This window comes from Mus musculus, chromosome 2 (genome assembly GCF_000001635.26).
Source record: "Mus musculus strain C57BL/6J chromosome 2, GRCm38.p6 C57BL/6J".
NCBI classification, from domain to species: Eukaryota; Metazoa; Chordata; class Mammalia; order Rodentia; family Muridae; genus Mus; species Mus musculus.
In genome coordinates this window covers 39,173,391-39,193,413 of record NC_000068.7, presented here as the reverse complement: position 1 = coordinate 39,193,413, position 20,023 = coordinate 39,173,391, and the positions used below count along the sequence as shown (strand labels likewise).

Below are 20,023 nucleotides of genomic sequence, written 5' to 3'. Positions count from 1 at the left end.
AAGCCTTCTATTTTAAGCACTATTGGTTTTTGCAGCTGTGTGACCCTGAACAAATTGAATTCTCTTATCTTTTATTTATGTTCTAAAAGGAATATAGTAAAGTTGATTATAGTATTAAAAATAGCACCCACAAAATGCCCAGTACTGAGGACCCAACCAAAATCAGTGTGTTTAGGGAGGAACCCAGAGTGAAATATTGCTAACAGTATAGCTTAAAAAAATTTATTTGTCCTATGTGAATGAATGGTTTTGCCTGCATTTATGTTATTCGCAGAATTCAGAAGAGGGCATCAAATGCAGGATTAGGTATGATTGTGAGCCACCATGTCGGTGCTAGGAACTGAACCCAGGTCCTCTGCAAGTACAAGTGCTCTTAACCACTAAGCCATCACTCCAGCCCCACAGTGTAGCCTTTTAAATAAAAGGGATTTAAAAGAAGTGTTTGATGCAGAAGGAGACATGAAATAGTGCACTGGCGTAATAGAATATGCATAGTTTATATAAGAGCCCAGAAGCTGAGATAATAGAACTTGGACACAACATGAAGTATTCATTATAGAAAGGCTCAACAATTGGGAGCAGCAGTTCTGTTGACAGATTGTCTATGCTTCAGAGAAGACTGTCCAATTAGGGGAAATGTTGGAAAGATTATTTAAGGGCTCCGCCCCCTGAAAATCCTTAATTTCTTCTTGCTGGATTGAAAAAGTAAATGGAAATAGGATAAAATTGACATGATTGGTGGCCCTAGGGTTATGTCATTTGGGGGAGAACAGCAAATTTTTGATATTTTCCCTAGTCAAAGCTATTTTTAAGATCCCATAACAGGGCTGGAGAGATGGCTACTCTTCCAGAGAAACCTGGGGTTCATTTCCCAACAACCACAACCTGTAAATCACAATTTGTAACTCCAGTCTCAGGAATCCTACATGGGCACCAGATATACATGTGGCATACAGGCTACATGGAGGCAAAACACCCATACACATAAAAAATTTTAATCCTGACAACATCTGGAAATGCACTTCTGAAGGAGCCCATGCTGGGGGTCCTAGGCTACATCCTCAGCAGTGGGCCAGCAAGACAGCTTAACAGATCAAGTTCCCCAGGACCCACGTGATGGAGAGAAGTCCCGAGAGCTGTCCTCTAGCCGCCTAAATGCCATTGCATTCACCCGACTCATACTCTTCCCCTTCGTCTCCTCTCTCTCCCTCTTTTTTTACTCCTCCTTCCCCCTTTCATAAATTCAGTAAGAGTAGCTCCTCAGCAATGCAAAAATAAATCCCGCTATAACTTGGCAGCATCCCATTGTTTCATAAAAGAAAGGCCATTCCACATCGAAGATGGGTGCAAGATAAATCATGTAGGAATAAAGGAGAACCCCTTGCACCAAATACATTTGTGAAAAAGTAGTTATCTCAATATTTGGGATACTATCCACTTGTGGAGATTTGTGAGATACGTCTCATGCATTTTATTTGCTATTGTGTGCTGTGTGTGTGCAGGTGTGTGTGTCATGTGCATGTGGAGGTCAGAGAGTCATCGAAAGCGTTCCTCTGGGTTTGAGGACAAGCCACAACATCAGGCTTGAACAGCAAGCACCTTTTACTCTGCTGAGCCATATATCTGCCACTACATTGTTGGTGTGTGTTTTAACAAAATGTGTTCTAATAAAATGAAAATGGCCCAAGAGAAAGTTTTATGCCTTCTCCCAAATGGAAGGAATGAACTTAGAATCTGCCAGACAGATTTGCATAGATCTTAAGAATTAAATTCTTCGGGTGCATTACATATACATCTGCTATATTTTCAAAGATAGCTTTTTGTTAGAGCAGAATAGAAAAGATTACTAGTATTAATTGTATTTACATGCTTATGCATGTAATGTTTTGCATGCTTAGGTCTGTCAAAAAATGCAGTGAAATTTTATACCAAAAATGATTAGCTGGTTAGATTTTTTAATCATCTGGAATGGCACAGAATGGCTAGCTTATACAAGAAGCAGTTCTTTTTAGGCTTTTCAAAATGGAATACATTCCTTGTGGTTATTGTAATTGGTTCTTTTTGCAATGCTGTTTGTTGTTGTTGTTTTTTTTTTCGAGGTAATTAAAGAAATTCTGCTTTCTTACAAGCTTGCATCCAAGCTTAGGATCTTTCCTGCAGCCAAACTGCTTGATCCCTACAATTTGAGACCGAGTCCCTTTTGAAGGGTGACATTAAGCCGCATTCGAGGTGATTCAGAAGACTATGAGAGAGAGAGCTGCTTTGCCCTCGAACTTCTGAATATATCTGGAGAAAGTGCTGCGCTTGATTTTGGTTCTGGAGCAGTGCGGAGGCGGAGGAAATAGCAGGTGTCTGGGAGGTGTCAGGGATGCAGGATGCCAGCCAAAGAGAACCTGCAGGCAGGTGTCTGGCGCCGGAGATGTAAGTCCCCGTTCTGGCACACGGAGGCGCTCAGGGCTCCTCTCGCTCTGCTAGCAGTCTTTAAGGCACCTCTGCCGCCACCTGCAGTCTCAACCAAACCTCGGGGTGGGCCACGCGGGACATGACGGCCTAAGCACCCAATCAGCGGTCGGATTTCTAGATACCCTGCCGTTGTGGCCAATAGAAACCGAGGAGAGGCGAGGAGGGGACGGGCCCGAGCCCCGCGGCAAGCCTGGCCGGGGCGCAAGGCCCTCCTCCTGTCTCTCCGCCTACTCCAGCCTCCGCCGCTTCAGCTTCCCGAGCGAGCCCTGCGGCCGCCGGAGCATCTCCCGCGGCGGAGCAGGAGCCGGATGGTCAGAGGAGCCCGGCAGTCCCAGCAGCCGCGGAGTCGCCTGGCCCCCAGGTGGGGTGGGCTACGTGGCGAGGCGGAGGCTAGGGGCGAGGGGCCCAGAGAGCGGGCCTGGGGGTGGCGGCGGTGGTGTCTAGGCGCCGAGCCCTGAAGGGGCGGGGGTACAGGCACTCAGCATCTCGGGGGCGCCAAGGGAGAGCAGCTCTCGGGGCAGCGAGCGAGGGCGCGCTGGGCGAGAGCGGAGGGCGCGCGCCCCACCGGGGAGCCAAGGAATGCGGGGAACCGGGTCTGAGGGGCGGGGCCGTGTCTGAGGGGAGCTAGGGGGGCCTGCGGCTCTGGGCAGACAATGAGGCCGACCTGGCGGGTGGTTGGGGGAGCCGAACGTTTGGGGCAGGGAACCGAGAGCATTCGGGGACTAGTGAGTCCCAGGCGCTTGGTCGTGGGAGGGAAGGAAGCCCTGCCTGTGGGGTGTCTGTAAGGTCACGGGTAGGCAGAGCCAACCTGTGGTCAGCCTGTGGCCCCCCGAGGGTGGTACATGAAGTGCCCCACAGGCAAGGCAAGGCAAACGGTGTGTTGTCTTAGTTACGGGTCTCATTTGTTTGGTCTGTAGACTGTCTGGCACAGTGGAGAAACCACCCCGAAAACGGAAAAGCAGGTAAGGCAAATGCCTTCCTCTCTAGCTTCGTGTTTTTCCTGTTTGCTTGGCTGCCCCTGTGCTGCATAATTACGTGGTGAGTAGATAAAGTTTCTTATTTAGGTCCTTTTTTTAGTAAATTCGACAGCATGGAAAGGTATTCCCTTTGAGAACTTCAAATTACCACCACCTCCAACCCCTTGCAGGTATATGATACGGGAAATGGGGAAACATTAAGAAAGCCCCACTTTCGACTTTAGTCTTAATTTCAACTTTGGCATCTCTAACGGAGATTGTCATTGAACAGCTACTGTGTGCCAAGTGTCGTATACAAATTCTGTGTTATTTTCTGTGACAGTTTTGCAAAAGAGGGAACTGAACCATAGAGTAGCCAATACTTAGCAAACAAAGATCACACATGTAATAAATGATAGAACCAGGATTTGAATCCAGGTTGTCTGAATGCAAAGTTTATGTTCTTTATACTGTAATGCTTCTAATACATACACAGTTGAACAGAGTCCCACTCCTGGCTTTCTCTCTCTTTCTTTATAAAGTCTAATAAACTGAGATGCTTAATACAAAAGTAGTAACTAAGGACTTACATAGGCCGCAGACAACTGAATTTTTCCTTAGGCAATGAAGAAGAGTATTCATCCCACAAATATGTTTTAGTGTATTTCATTTGTTAGGTACTACATCACAATTTTATTTAATTATTTGAAGATTTCCTTTCTTTACCTACATTGGAATTGAGAGAGTAAGCTACAGTAATGAGGTTGCAGCCCGTAGCACCATTCTCATAACTAATACTTTGGACGTTAATATACAGATAAACTCAATCATAGATACAAATGCCAGTGGTGGGAGTGGGCAGTTGCCAAATAGCTTTGCCACTTTTTAGGCCTGCATGTCTACTCCCAGACTCAACGTAGCGCTACTGCACACCCACAAGGTTGGCTAGCACACCTGAGGAACTGAATTTTTTGTAGATCAGTATGTGTTTTTGTGTGCAGGTGAGTGTGAGTGTGTGTGCGTGCGTGCATGTGTATTCATGCGTGTGTGTGTGTGGTGTCTGCATGTGTGTGCAGGCGAATGCACATACATGCATGTCGATGTGAAGCAGTCTACTCTTGTGTCTGGAGGCAGGGCCTGTCACTGAGGCTGGCCCTGTCACTGAAGCTGGCCCTTTCATTGAGGCTGGCCCTGTCACTGAGACCTGAGGCTCACCTTTTGGCTAAGCTGGCTGCTAGTCAGCCAGTAAGTCCCTGGATCTATCTGCCTGTCTACCTCAGTACTTTCAATTTTCAGTGTAATTTTTTAAAAAGTTTTTACATTTCTCATTTTGTATGTACATGTAGTGTGGACATTGCATGTGGAGGTTAGAGAATAATTTACAACAATCAGCACAAAAATATGAGTGTGAGGGTCTCACTCTAAATTTTAATGATTTCCTGGTAGGATAACAAGATGTATTAGAGTAAATAAACTTAAATTTTTATGTTTATTTAGTGTGTATGTGTGTGTTTGCTCGCACGTATGTGTGTGTGCATGTATGCACAAGCATGGAAGGCAGGGACAGTTTGCAGGAGTCAGTTCTTTCATCATGTGGGTCTCAGGGATTGAACTTGGGTTGTCAGACATGGCAGCAAGTGTCTTTATCCACTAAGTTGTTTTGCTGGCCCAAATTAAGTAATTTTTGTTATTACTAAAATTATTTTCATAGCAGTTACTGTTTAGCCTATTGCTTCTTTGTAGACTATGCAGTAAACTAGGATTCCTATGGTCTGAAGTATGAATCTATTTGTCCCTCCCTTTCCCCCCACCACCTCTCTGCCCTGTCACCAAGAGTGATTAAGTCCACTACATTTACACATATGTACATATATACATGCACACACACAAACAGAAACATTTATTTTTAACTTTTTCCAGTGGTGGTAAATAGAAAATACAAATATTACAAGGTTGTGTTATTTATTTTTTATAATGGCTGTAGTTTATTTCTCAGTTACCCTACTGCCAGACTCTGGGGTAATTATTACCTGACTGGGGTTTTTTGGCCTCTAATCTTCAATTTATTTACTGTGCTTTCCTGTGATCATTCATTTCTTCTTTTTTTGTGTGTGGGGGAGGGGTGGGACAGGGTTTCTCTGTATAGTCCTGGTTGTCCTGGAACTCACTTTGTAGACCAGGCTGGCCTCGAACTCAGAAATCCGCCTGCCTCTGCCTCCTGAGTGCTGGGATTAAAGGCGTGTGCCACCACACCCAGCTGATCATTCATTTCTCATGTAGGAGCCCCATGTGTTTCCTCCTTGTTGAACATAATTCAATTTTTTTTTTTTTATCCTAACTGTGGCAACTGAGGACTGTCTGTTTCCCTTCTACCTCCTTTTCTAGCCACTGGTTAGTCCTGTAGCCATAGAAACTTTCTTTGATAGATCTGGTGAGCCAAGATGAGTGAATTGCCTAATGTGTGTTCTGTTGGCCATTTCTAGAGCATGTCTTCTCTTTAATTTTTACACATGATTACCCTTTCTTTCTCAGTCTCTTTGAGACTTAGTACATGCATCACATCCGCAGTGAGGGTTTTCCCCATTCTCTTCCCCTTCCCTGTGCTCACCTCTTTTGCTCCCAAATTTTCATGCGACGATTCTGGCTGGATGTGGATACACCTCTTGTCACATATATGCTGTAAGCTCATAAACTACATGGCTAAAATAATGTACAACAATGTTCACTCTGTACATATTTCTCAATCCATCCCCTCTGTGTTGTTCTGCACAGTTCTGTGTATCATACAAAGTTCCTTTCCCATATGTGTTGCCTTGCTTGGCATGCAGGAAGCCTCGAGCTTAATCCTTAGTATTAATCCTTAGTGGGAGTGGGATCCTTTCTGAGCCTGAGGGTGGGAGGGTGGGCAGGGCGGGGGGCGGGGGGAAGCAGAATTAGTTCAACAAGCTGATGGTCACAAAGTCCCTGGTGTACTGATTAGCACAGTATTTTCCGTATACAGTAAGTTCCAGGTGAAAGAAAACTCATGAGATCCAGTACACGGTATACATTCTTAGTGCCTGTAGAGTCCGGAAAAGGGCTTTGGATCTGGTGGAGTTTAGACAGCTGTGAACAGTCAAGTGGGTGCTGGGAATTGAACCTGGGTTCTTGGAAAGAGCAGTCAGTGCTCCTATCTGCACATCTCCCCATCCTACCTTTCTTTAGTTATTTGTTTTGTTTTGTTTTGTTTTGTTTCAGAATTTTGAACAATGCATTTTAATCATATTCAACCCCTCTCGGCCCTCTCTCCCCCAGACTACCCAACTTTATATGTACATGCCTCTCTGGTTACTTTTTATTTTTTATTTTCCCCCAAGTGCAGTTTATACCGCTGTATACTTTTGGACCTGTGGCCTTCACTGGGGGGTGGTTTAGTTACCAGGTGCTGCAGCCTTAAAGAAAACTTATTCTCTCTAACAGCAGCTCTTTAAGCAGGCATAGAACTTTGTGTCCATCTACATTTTCTGTGCTGGAATTTTATCTGGCCTGAGCATATGCAGGTCTTGTGCATACTGTCTTAACCAATTCGAATTCAGGTGTACACTGTCCTCTACCCAAGGCTCAAGGTCCATAGCAAAAGAGGAAGCAAAAAGATAGTAAGGGCCATAAGTAATAGCTGACCACAAGGAAACTGTTTCTGGATACAGCAGGGCAGTTCTCGCTTTTTAAAAATTAGTTTATTTTGGTATCTATGAGTGTTTTCCAGCATGTGTGTATGTGTACACATGAGTGCATGGTACTAGAGGAGGTCAGAAGAGTTCATTGCATTGAACCAGAGTTACAGGTGGTTGTGAGCCACCATGTGGCTGCTTGGGGTGGAGCTTTATTCCTCTGCAAGGGCAGTAAGTGTTCTTAGCCACGTAGTCAGTCTACAGCCCTGCCCCAATCCTTCTTAAGACATGTATAGTCGAGAGAATTGTAAGTCAATTAAGCCAAAGACTATTTGAGAGAAAAAGAATAAAATTAAATCTGTATCTCTGGGTTGGCTGTGCATTTTCTGGAGTACAGTGAGTGAAGAAATTAAACTTCTACATCAGTGATGTCTAACAGTAAACGTAAATTGCTCAAGAGAAGTACAACCTTTTCTTTTCTCTTTTGGACAGGAAGACCTAAGATGGATTTCTCTCACTGGTTTACCCACTGGGACATTAGCTTTTCTTGAGAATAGACTGGGGGGGGGGGGTTGTCATTAAATACAATATTTTTAATATTGCTTTAGAGATTAAGCCCGGGACCTTGTGCATACTGTGTCAGCACTGTACATCTGAGCTACACTCACAGCTCATAATGAAGTTTTTCAGCAAGGGTCTTATGTACTTATATATATATTCCAGACTGACCTCAAATTCAGTAATAGCTATGGATGACCATGAACTTCGGATTTTTTTTTTTTTTTTTTTTTGCTTCCAACATCTAAATGCTAGGATTACATGAATGTCTAACATCCTAATTTATATGGTATAGTGGCTTGAACCCAAGGCTTCATACATGCTAGGGATGCATTCCACAACCTGACATATGTCCCCAGCCCTCCATAGTGAGTTCCTAAGGATTATCCCTCAGAATGTGTGTCAGTCTAAGCTGAACAGTATCCAAAGGCATCTGCTGTTTTTAATTTGAAACTTTCATTTACTCATCCTAGTTCATCTTTCTACATGGTACCATGATCAAATACATTTTACTTTGTACTGAGAGACAGTGGCTCAGTAAACTAGTGAGCTAATAAATAAGTGGCTGGTGAAACAAGTTACTGTAGGCCAGGATTGAAAGTTATGTAATATTACTGTGTGCCCTGGTGGGTGGGTTAGACTGAAAGGAGTCAAATTTGGAATATTGATCTCTCTCTGGCTTTGAAAAATCTGTTAGTAATGTTTTGGTTATGAGGTAGAGAAGTTTTTCAGGTCCTATATAGAACAAAGTCCAACTTGTATGGGTAGAATTCACATTGCTGAAATCTAGTCAGTTGTTAAATCCCCAGCATGATAGATAGATAGATAGATACATACATACATACATACATACATACATACATACAATAAGAACTATATCTGGATGGTTTTTGAGGACTTTTAAAAATTTATTTACATCAAAGAAAGCCAGGCATTTTGATGATGTAATTTTAAAAATTACATTTATTCATGTGTGTGTGTGTGTGTATTTGTGCATAGCAAGGTGTGAATGTGTAGGTCAAAGGAAAACTTGAGGTGGTTGGTTCTTCCCTTTCCACCACATATGTCTGGAGAGTCCAATTCCCATCATCAGGTTTGGCAGCAAGTGAACCATTTCACTGGCCCAAAAGATGCCTTTGTTACTTGAATTATTTAGAATATCCTGTGACTCTTTTTCTTAGGATTTATTTTATTTGTGTGTGCATGTACATACACATGGCTCACATGCAGGTTAGCACCCATGTAGGTTAGAAGAGGGCATTGGATTCCCTGGAACAGGCAGAGTGAGTGAGCTGAAAACTAACTCAGATCCTCTGGAATCTGTGCTCTAGCTGCTGAGACATCTCTATAGCCTTTGGTATCTGTAATTTGTTTGAGATACAAATTGGCATAATTTTTAGTTCTAGGTTCTTGAGATGTAGACATAGTGATATATGGCCATGCTGGAGAAAACTCTTATTGATGGGGAAAATACACTGTAATATGAGATAATGTGTTGGTTTTATTTATACAAAGGATTTTTAGTAACTCTGCTTACTGGTAGGGAGGGTAGATTCAAGACATTTGTAGGTCCTGAAGGTCTGGAAGACTAATTTTGGTGATAGTGTGACTGCTGGAGTGAATAGTAGAGATGAACCTAAATAAAAGCAATGCTTCTCAACTGTTAATGGTTTGGATCTAAAATGTCCCCTAGAGCTTCATGTGTTGAAGGCTTGGTCCCCAGGGCAGCACTGCTGAGAGGAAGAAAAACTTGGAGTAAGTGATTGGATAGTGAGGACTCTGACTTCCTCAATAGGTTAATCCATTGGTGCATCCATAAATTGATGCGCTATTAGCATGGGTATGGACTAGCTGAAGGGAATGGGTCCTTTAGGAGGCTATATCTTATCCCTAGCTAACACTAACACATCAGCTAAAGGAGATTTTTGTTTCTTAAGGAACATTTGGCAGAGTCTGGAGGCATTTGATTGTAAGAGCCTTGGGTGCCTAGTGGGTGGGGGAATGCTGCCTCACATTCTGCAATACCATGGCAGCTGCCTTGGTTACCTAGCTCAAATGTCAGCAGTGCTTACATGCCTGTAATCCCAGGCCTCAGCTTAGCCGTATATACACAGTCCCTAGATATAAACAATAAAACATTTTTTCAAAGTCAATAATGCTGAGACTAAAATTCTGAACTAAAATTTGAATTTTAGTGCTTTTCAATAACTTTGGTTAAGAGCACTGACTGCTCTTTCAGAGGTCCTGAGTTCAATTCCCAGCAACCACATGGTGGCTCACAACCATCTGTAATGGGATCCAATGCCGCCTTCTGGTGTGTCTGAAGACAGCAACAGTGTACTCACATATATAAAATAAGTAAATAGATCTTTAAAAAAAAAAAGTAATAGCTTTGAGGACTTGAACAAAGTAACCTCTGATTTTGCTTTCTCTTTCCTTCCTCTATTTATTTATTTTTTAATAGGATCCGGCTAGATAGTCCAGGTTAGTCTTGAACTTTTTGTTGTTTTGGTTTTGAGAAGAGGCTCTCTGTGTAGTCCTGTCTGTCCTGGAACTCACTATGTAGACCAAGCTGACCTTGAACTCGCAGTGATCTGCTTGCCCTACCTCCTGAGACATGTGCCACCATACCCAGCTCTGGTTTTGAGCTTTTGACCTTCTTGCCTCAGCCTTCAGAATGTTGGGGTGAAAGATGTACACCACCGTGCCTGAACTTTTATGTTGTAGAGGACCCAAGTTCAATTCTCAGTACCCATATGGTGGTCAGTATCATCTATATCTCCATCTCCAGTCCCTGCTCTGGCCTCCACAGGCACCAGGCACACACCGACATGCATAACACACATAAAAATAACATAAGTCTTTTTTAAGAAAGTCTATTATAGGTGGGCAGCAAGGTTATGGAAACCCTGTTATAGGTTTCAGATATTATTTGAAGGCATTCTTAGTTTGAACTCATATAAGCAAACAGTATGTAAAGAACAAATTAAGCTAAGTCAGATATAAGAGTGGGCTATGAATGACTTTCAAAAGGATAGATAGCCCAAGATGATTTGCCTGGTCTGAAATAGTATTAACTCTCTACTGTAGTGGTAAGTTTGTGCTACACCGCTTTGGCTCTTGGTGGATTGCACTCCCGCACCCACCCAGGAGCTATCTTTGGATCTGCAAATGAAAGACACATTAGCTTATTTTTAAAATGCCTTGGCTACCTCAAAGTCTGAATTCCTAAACCTTCCCCTGCTACCCCAGGCCCAATTGGGGAAGTGACCAGTGGCCACACACCCAAAATTCTCACATGGTTCATTGGCTTGCTCTCCTGCCCTTGCGTGCTTGCTCGCTCCCTCCCTCCCTCCGACCCTGGCTCTCCTCTTCCCTCCTTCCCCTTCTCTTTTACTCCCTCACTCCTTCCCTCCCCCTATCCCCACCCCACACACAACTCTTAAGTGCCCAGCCATTGGTTTGGCTGTTGGCATCTTTACTGATCAGTTAAACACCAATGGGGACAAGGATCTTTAGCGTTTGGACACGTAGATTCCGGATTAAATCAAAGCATTAGAACCAATCTCCAGTATTCTACAGTCAATAGTTAAGTCATTTGGTCTTGTATAATTTTTAACACAGGTTCAGATTTTCATTTTTTTCTTTGGGTTTTGCTTAGGACTCTGGACGTTTGGGTTAAGTCTTTTTTTGTTTTAACATGTGCTTTGAGTAAGTGCTTGCCTACTTACTAAAGGTGGATCTAGGGAACTGGGGCTGATCTGGAAATGCACTGGCTCCTTTAAGAGAGCCTGCTTCTTGCTCCTGGGATTTCCATCTTCCCCCAGCTCAGTGCCCTCTGGGAAGAAGAGGGTGTCAGATCACCTGAAACTGTAATTTTAGGAGGGCGTGAGCTACCCAGGGTGGATGCTGGGATCTAAACCTAGATCCTCTACAAGAGCAAGTGTTCCCTACTGCTGAACCACCTCTTCAGCCCCTGAAAAATACTAATGTTTGGTTGATCAGCTTACTTGGAACTTTCTTTGAAACCACCAAGATTCATACATGGGTTAGACAGTATTTAAGCATATAGAAGGTATTAGTCTTAACAAAACCAGGTAGTCAAGACATGTTAATATTATTTTATTCTAATAAATAATAAATTTATATAAATTCTTACCTTTTTGTGCCCCAATTCTACTATACTGATGAGAAATTGAATCTCAGTGATTAATGATGCATTAAGTATCTTTTGTTAGGATTATATAAGAATTTGGGGAGCCATAAGTAACCAAAGGAAAGGTAGAGGGTTAGTTTTTAGTGTGTGGAGCTACAGTTTGAATCTTGAGTGTATCTTCAAAGTCTCTGTTGAAGATTTGGTTCTTACATAGGTGATGGAACCTAGAGAAAATGGAACTTAGTGGAAGGAGCATGACCCTGTAGGGGACATTGGGATCCCGAGCCCTTCCTGTATCTTTGCTTCCTGATTCTGTGAGATGAGTGTGCACTCCTGTCGGGATAGCCTGTGCTGCAACCGGCCCAAAGTGAATAAAGCCATGCAACCATGGACTGAGTCCCTCTTCCTCTCTCCCTCTGTTCTTCTCCCTCTCCCCCTCTTCCACAGTCTCTCTCTTTCTGTGGGTGTGACTCTCTCTCCATCTCTGACACACATAAACCATAGATCAAAGTAAATGTTTTCTCCTTTTAAATTAAAATGTTGGGTGATTTTTTTTTTCTTTTTTTCTTTTTGTCACAGCAATGAAATGCTTGACTAACATAGGTCTTTGGAGTTTAATGTCTCTAATGGTTATGAGCAGCCTCAAGACACAAGATCCTATGGTTCTAGCCTGGGGATTTTAGAGTCTGGGTTTTTGCTTTCTTTGCTCATTTCCCTCTGAGATTGTGCTGTTTGTCTAGAACACCACTGGGTTTTAGATGTTTTTAGACCTACTCTTTTTATGGCATCTCTAAGGAATCCCTTCACCTCCTTGATAATTTAACCTTTATTTTTCTTACACTTTGTACCCCAGCCTGGCCTGTATCTCTGGTGTCAGGATTAGAGTTGTGACAAACAGACCTGGCACCCTCCTCTCTCTGAGCACAATTTCCTCAAGGAATTTACATTATCAGGAAGCAAACATAAGCCTCTCTTGGGAAAGAAAAGGAGATTTGGGAATTGAAGAATATGGTGAGAATAAAGTTAAAATGAATACATTGGTGTCTTTCTTTTCTTATTACTTATTATTTTTATATACTTTTAATTTTATTTGTGTGTATATATATTTTGCCTACATGTATATCTGCACCTACATGTATGAATGGTGCCTAGAGAGGCTGGAAGGTGTTAGATCGCAAGGAACTGGAGTTATAGATACTTTTTAACCACTATATAGTCCTGGGAATCAAATCCTCTGGAAGAGCAGCTAGTTTTAACTATTGAACCATCTCTATAACCCCTCCCCTTGTTAATGTCTTTATCCATTTTTTGTTACTTGTTTATTTGGTTTTGATTTTGGTTTGGTTTTGGTTTGTTTTGAGATAAGATCCTGCTTTGTTGCCATAGTCGTAAACTCACCAGCTCCTTGGGTTCTGCCTCACTCACCCTCTGGAGTAGCTGGGATAGAGAAGAGTACCACTATACCTAGTTTAGCCTCTTTTATTTTCCTTGGATTCTATAGGTCTCTCTGGTGACTTTTATAGACTCTTTTTAAAAACTGTTTGATGTGTAGAGTATTTGTCAGGCCTGGAATTGAAGTTACCCATGAGTGAGCTGCCATGTGGGAACTGAACTCAGGACCTTTGGAAAAGCAGCCAGTGTTCTTAATTGCTAAGCCATCTTACCAGCTCCTCAGTCTTAGTTGGGGTTTTAGTGCTGTAAAGAGATACCATGACTGGGGCAACTATTATAAAGGAAAACATTTAATTGGGGCTGGCTTACAGGTTCAGAGGTTTAGTCCATTACCATCATGGCAGGAACCACAGTAGTGTGCGGGCAGACACCCTCCTGGAAGAGGAGCTGAAAGTTCTACATCTTGAGCCACAGGCAGCAACAGGAGACTGTGTACCACAGTGGACCTATCTTGAGCATAGACTTCCATAGTGACACACTTCCTCCAATATGGCCACATCTACTGCAATAAGGCCACACCTCCTAATAGGGCTACTTCCTGTAGGCCAAGCTTTCAAACACTTGAGTCTATTCAAACCACCACCCTGTCTCTGGTGATATTAAAGAGATGTATGCAGTGTCATTCTTATTTTCTCTGTTTCTTTGAAAGATGAAGCTTAACTTTCCTTTCCTGGACTGTGAGCTGGATTTGGTGGAACGCTTCTAATGACTAGAAAAGACAGCCGTCTTGATAAGGCATCACTTCCCATGTTGGGTATAAAAAGACTGACTCTTCTCTCTCCCTGTCTGTGTCTTTGTCTCTGGGGGAGGTCATGTTGTGAGACATCTCTAAAATGATGGGAACTAGAATGTCCATAGGAATGTCATGTGGGAAAGACACTTAACCTAGCAGCCACACAGTGAACCTGCTAGCAGCCCTTCTGTGACCTGCTGGATGCCACATGAGTGACCTTGGAGTGGATCTCTTAATCTCAAAGTTAGGAGGAGAAAGACCACTAACCCAAATCATCATGACCAGTGTACTCAGCTGCCTCCCCCTAACACAAGGCTTCTATAGCTCAGGGGTAGAGGCTTTCCAAGTAGGGGATTTGGCAGGAAAAGAGGGTAGGGTAACAAGTGCAGAACATAACAGGTGGTCAAAACAAGTAGTCAGAATAAGGTAATCATGGGTCATATGACCCTTTACAACAAAGGTAGATAATTTTTTGAAACATGCCATTCCTGAGCCAAAAAATACAGAATCGTTTATAGTTAAGGTTACAGCCCAATTCTTGAAAAACAGGAATGAACCTAGATTGTCTTTACTGTAAGATGGCTTTTAAACCTAAGATGGATACAGGCTGGTTCTTCAGATCCTCCTTTGTGGATGAGTGTTGAGATGACTGTAGTCTAGCCAACAGCTTAACTCAGTGTTCTGGCTACACATGGGCTAGGCTATTTTACCCTGTGATTTTTCCTTGAATAGTCTCTTTCAGCACTGGTTCTCTTGTAACCAAAGGGCTCAGCCTCTTAGTGCTCTTTATTCTGGATAGGTGTGTGATGGGCCAAGTGCATGTGCACACACATGTGAGGGTAATGGGAAGTGAAGAAGGATGGCAATACCTGTGTGTTTAGAATAAGAGAAAAAAGAAAAAGTATGTATATTTTGAAAGCAGATTTTTCTTGAGGGTGGAATAGGTGGAGCCTTGGGCATGCTAAGCATGAATCTTTACCTGGTGAGTGGCACTCCATCCCAGAGCAACTCTCTTTCTTTATGGCTCTGAGGGGCAGTTCAGCGTCAGGTAGTAGCACATCATCTTCAGAGCTGACTTGTCACATCACAGTTTTTGTTCCACAGATTGGGAGACAAGTCTCTGCTTATGTTAGACCCTCGTATAATTGACCTGTGAGGAGTCCGTTTCCTCTACCTGGTTCTTAGTACTTGTCACCAGATTTTAAGGTTTATTTTATTTTTTATTTCTTACTCCCTGTGCAGATGACTTTGAACTCCTGATGCTCCCGCCTTATCAAATGCTAGGATTACTGGTGTGAACCATCATGCCCAGCTTTAGGTTTCAGAATCTTTTCAATGCCATTTTGGCTGTCTGGGAAAGTTAAGAAATAAGACAGTGAATCTCAGCATTATTCGGGAGGCAGAGGCAGGCAGATTTCTGAGTTCAAGGCCAGCCTGGTCTACAGAGTGAGTTCCAGGATAGCCAGGGCTATATAGAGAAACCCTGTCTCAACCCCTCCCCCTCAAAAAAAGAAGGAAAAAAAAGAAAGAAAAGAAAGAAGACAGACAATGATGATAATGAATTTTATGTGTCTACCTAATAGGACCACAAGTCCTCAGATGTGTGGTCAAACAGTCTCCTGTCTGTGCTTCTGGATAGGATTAAATCTTTTTTATTTTGTTTGCTTGCTTGCTTTTTGAGACAGAGTATCGTATATCCTAGAGGACCTGGAATTCAGTATCAGTACTAGGCAGTCCTTGACCTTGTGGCAATCTTCCTTCCAGTCTCTTCCTCTCAAGGAGTGGGAATACCAGATTGTGACATTATGCCTGGCCTTTGAAGTGAGCATTTGCATGAGTAGATCAAGTAAAACTTATACCCTCATTTAATTATTTGAAGACTTAAACAGAATTAAAGTCAGGTATGACTCCTGCCTGAATCCTGAATATGGATTCAGTCCAAAACCTTGGCTCTTAAGCCTGTTTTTGGCCCTTAGATTATTACCCCATCAGCCCATCAGCTCTCCATTTTTTTTTTTTTTTTGTCTTCAGATTGGATTAGTGCCATACCCATTGGCTCTTTCAGGTCTCTAGTTTGCTGACTGCTGATCGCAGATTTCTCAGACAGTGTTATATGAGTGAATTCCTTCTAATGTGTCTGTCTGTTCTGAGAACCCTGCAAGTACATACGCCCAGTCACCTTGTGGCCCTGCTTTCTGTCACATCCCAGGTTTTCCAAAGTGTTCCACAACCTTTTAGAGCTTCCATATTGCTAGCTGTGAGTTTCCTCTTACTGCAGTCGGCTTTGAAATAGTCATCTTCACCACAGACTAAGCAAAAGGAGTGGTGCATGGATCTTTGTAATACTGGCAGCTGTTGTGAAAACACTTCACTCTAATGCCAGGTACCTCTTTGTGTTCTTGTTTTGGCACACTTGTTCCCCTTCAGTTCTTGTACCTTCCACAAGGCCTTGAAAGAAAATGTGCCTGCCTATCAGTGGACTCTGTCCCTATGATAAATAGCTGAGAATGATAACTAGGTTAAAAAGACCAATGGGTTTTTGTTTGTTTCCCTGCTCACAGGTTTGCTTATTTCAGTCTATGGTCAGCTGTCCCTCTTGGGGCTGACAACATATGGTGTGATTATGTGTTATAGCAAAGCTGCTTAACTCATGGCCAGAAAGCATGAAGGCAAAGAGAAAGAGGGGTCCCACAGCCCTCCTACCTAAAGGCCTTCTATCAGACCTAACTTGACTTTTTTTTTTCCCCCCGTATAGGGTATCACTTTGTAGCTCTGGCTGTCCTGGAACTCACTAGGGTCTGGGGCCAGGCATGGTGGTATACACCTTTAGTCCCAGCACTCAGTAGTCAGAGGCAGGAGGATCTCTTGGGAGTTCAAGACCATGTTGGTCTATGTTGTAACTTCTAAGCTAGCCAGAGATATACAAGGAAAAGAGACCCATCTTAAAAAAATAAACAAATTAATTAAATTAAAAGACCAACACCAAAACTTTGTCATCAACTAGTTAGAGAGTTCTTATATTTTGAATTAATAAGAATTTGTTCTGGGCTTAGTGGCACACACCTTTAATTCTAGCACTCAGAAAACAGAGACAGGAGAATATCTGATTTTCTAGGCCAGGCTGGTCTAGAGTAGTTAGCCAGGCAACACAGAGAAACCCAGTCTCAAAAATCAAAACAAGAAACAAAACAAAACAAAAAGTTTTATATTATTAAAATATATATATTAAAAAGGAGGAAATGGCAAATTTATAATAGAACCACAGAATCTGTTTTGGAAAAGATTATTTACTGAGTATATCTATCCACATGTGTGGTAAGAGAAACCCAAACACTACTCCTAAGGAATTTCTGGAGGACCAGCAAGATGGCTGAGTGGGTCAAGGTGCTGCCAAGCATGATGATCTGATTTGCATCCCTGGACTCCATGCAAAGTTGGAAGGACAGAACCGACTCTCCTGTAAGTTTTCCTCTGACATCCACACATGCTCTGTGATACACACTGTGTATTGTGTACATAAGTGCATATACATAGAAGATAAATCTAGAAACAGTGAGAAAATTGTCATGGCGCTTTCTCATTTTTCTGAGTGTGTACATGTATGTATTTGCATGTTTGTATGAGTACAGGTGTGTAAATGCCATGTGCATTTGTATGTAAGGGGACAGTCTCGGGTGTTGATCGTTGCCTTCCAGCTTGTCTGAAATGGGATCTCTTTGTGTGGGCTGCTTCATTGCCGAGCAAGCTGGCTTGTGAGCTGAGGATGTTCCTTTGCCTCTCATCTCAGCATCAGAGCACTGGGATTACAAATACAGGCCACTGTCTTACTGTGTAGATTTAGGGATTAGAACTTGAGTTCTCAGATTAGATGCTTTGCCCACTGACCATCTCCCCAGCCCTCCCATCCTCTTTCTTCTTTCTTGAGACAGGATTTTGCTGTGTGGCCCAGGCTGGCCTCAAACCTGCCATCCTCTTTCCTCGGCCTCCAAGTGCTAGGGTTATTGGTATGTACCTTCACACCAGTCTACAGTTTTTTCCAAATATATTTTATGCAGATGTTTATTAATAATTGATAGGTATTTGTTCCTATTCCTAAGAAATTTATTCCAATCAAGTATTTTTTGAACATTCTATTTTATATGAATGCCCTATGGCAATGTCCAAATAAAATTTGGTAGAGGTTCTCATGAATTCATGGTACTTTTGTCCTTCCTGAGTTTTTCTCAATGATCTGATGATAAAATCACATTGTCATATGGTAGTCCACAGAATTTTTTCTCTTGAGAAGAATTCCTAATGCTTTAATGTGTTGAGAATGCCTGAATAGCTATCTCTGCAGACATCTCTTGCTCTAGTTTGCAGAAAGGACTGGTGGCCAACCAAAGAGTACACATGGAGGGACTCAAGAATCCAGCCACATATGTTGCAGAGGATGGCCTTGTGGGGCATCAATGAGAGGAGAGGCCTTTGATCCTGTGCAGGCTCGATGCCCCAGTGTAGGGGAAGCCAGTACAGGGAAGCAGGAGTGGGTGGGTTACTGAGCAGGGGAGGGGGGGTGCGATGGGGATTTTCAGAGGGAAAATGAGGAAAGGGGATAAAATTTGAAATGTAAATAAAGAAAATAATCTAACAAAAAAACAAAGAAAAAGAAAAAGAAAAAAAGATCTGGTGGCTTATATAAGGCAATCTTTGTGGAACCTTAGAAGAGTGTATATACTCCCCTGTGCTGGTGGAATTCATAGGGGTTTGTCAGGCTGTGAGTCAATTGTCATCTTTTCTACATACCCCAGGGTTTTTATTCACTTTTTTTTTCAACATTGGTTATATAGTGAGTTGTTCTCTGCCAGGAAACCTGTCTTTGAAATAGGCTGCAGGGGCCTCAGCTTCTCCTTCACTTTGTTTGATGGGTTTTTTACTTTAGTAACAACAGTGTGAGATGAATGAATAAATGAAAATTCTTTCAATGTAGAATTTTTTAAAAAAAGAAGCTCTCCTGATATATTAGTTAGGATTCACTAGAGTAACAGAACTTATAGAATGAATCTCTGTATACATAGAAAGGGGATTATAATGATTTACAGGCTGTGGTCCAGCTAATCCAACAATGGCTGGCTCTGCATGGAAAGTCCAGGAATCCAGATGTTTCTCAGTCCACAGGGCTGGATGTCTTAGCTAGTCTTCAGTAGATGCTAAAATCCTGCAAAAGTGGGCGCTAATGCCAGTGAAGGAATGTACGTGCTAGCAAGGGGAGAGCAAGCAGGCAGAGAGCAGAAGCTTCAGCTGAGTAGTGGTGGCACACACCTTCAATCCCAGCACTCTGGTGACAGAGATGGGTGGACCTCTGAGTTCCAGGACAGCCAGAGATACAGAGAGAAACCCTGACTTGAAGAAAAAAGATCAAAGGCTTCATTTGTTCCAGCTTTAGATAGGCTTCTAGCAGAAGGTGTGGCCCAGGTTAAAGGTATGTCTTTTTTCCTCAAGATTCAGGATTAAAGGCATATTTTTTTCCTAGCTCAACAGATCTGGATTTAAAAAAATGTATCTTTTTACCTCAAAGATCTGGATTAGAAGTGGATCTTCGTACTTGAAATTAAGCAAAAATCCCTCACAGGTGAGCCCTCCATTTTTGGATTTTATTTAATTCCAGATGTAGTCAACTTGATGACCAAGAATAGCCATCACACCTGACTTTCATTGAAAAATAAATGAGAGAACCTGTTCTTTAGATCTACTCGGTAAAGGCAGTAGACTTATTTGGTATCAAAAATTTTGCTCAACTCGGTATGTTTAATTTTTAGTGAAAGATCACTGGTTTTCATTTTTTTAAGTGACTCTATTATGGAAAACACCTAATTCTTCTTCTGTAATTTTAACTCATTGGATTCTGAAGATAATTGCTAATAGGCCATTGGATTCATTTTAGCCACTGGAGGAAAACTTATGAGACTTCTGTCTCTTTGCTCATGTTTTGTTTTGTTTCATTTTGTTTTGTTTTGTTTTGGAGACAGGGTCTTACTCTGACGCCCTGACTGGCCTAGGGCTGATCACTTTGTAG

General features: G+C 42.4%; 1 protein-coding gene across 3 annotated transcripts in view; it reads left to right on the top strand.

Annotated features, from left to right (window-relative positions):
- The first annotated feature begins 2,655 nt into the window (after positions 1-2,655).
- Positions 2,656-20,023, top strand: part of Scai (suppressor of cancer cell invasion) — a 124,545-nt gene continuing 107,177 nt past the window's right edge. For 2 of the 3 annotated variants that reach the window (XR_003953451.1, XR_001783044.2), the window contains exons 1-2: positions 2,656-2,824; positions 3,381-3,425. Coding sequence is in view for 1 of the 3 variants with exons in the window: in NM_178778.3 (NP_848893.2) it covers positions 2,772-2,824; positions 3,381-3,425 (98 nt within the window). In the remaining 2 variants the exon portion in view is untranslated. The remainder of the gene's footprint in view (positions 2,825-3,380; positions 3,426-20,023) is intronic. The other variant, NM_178778.3, reaches the window with a different exon arrangement.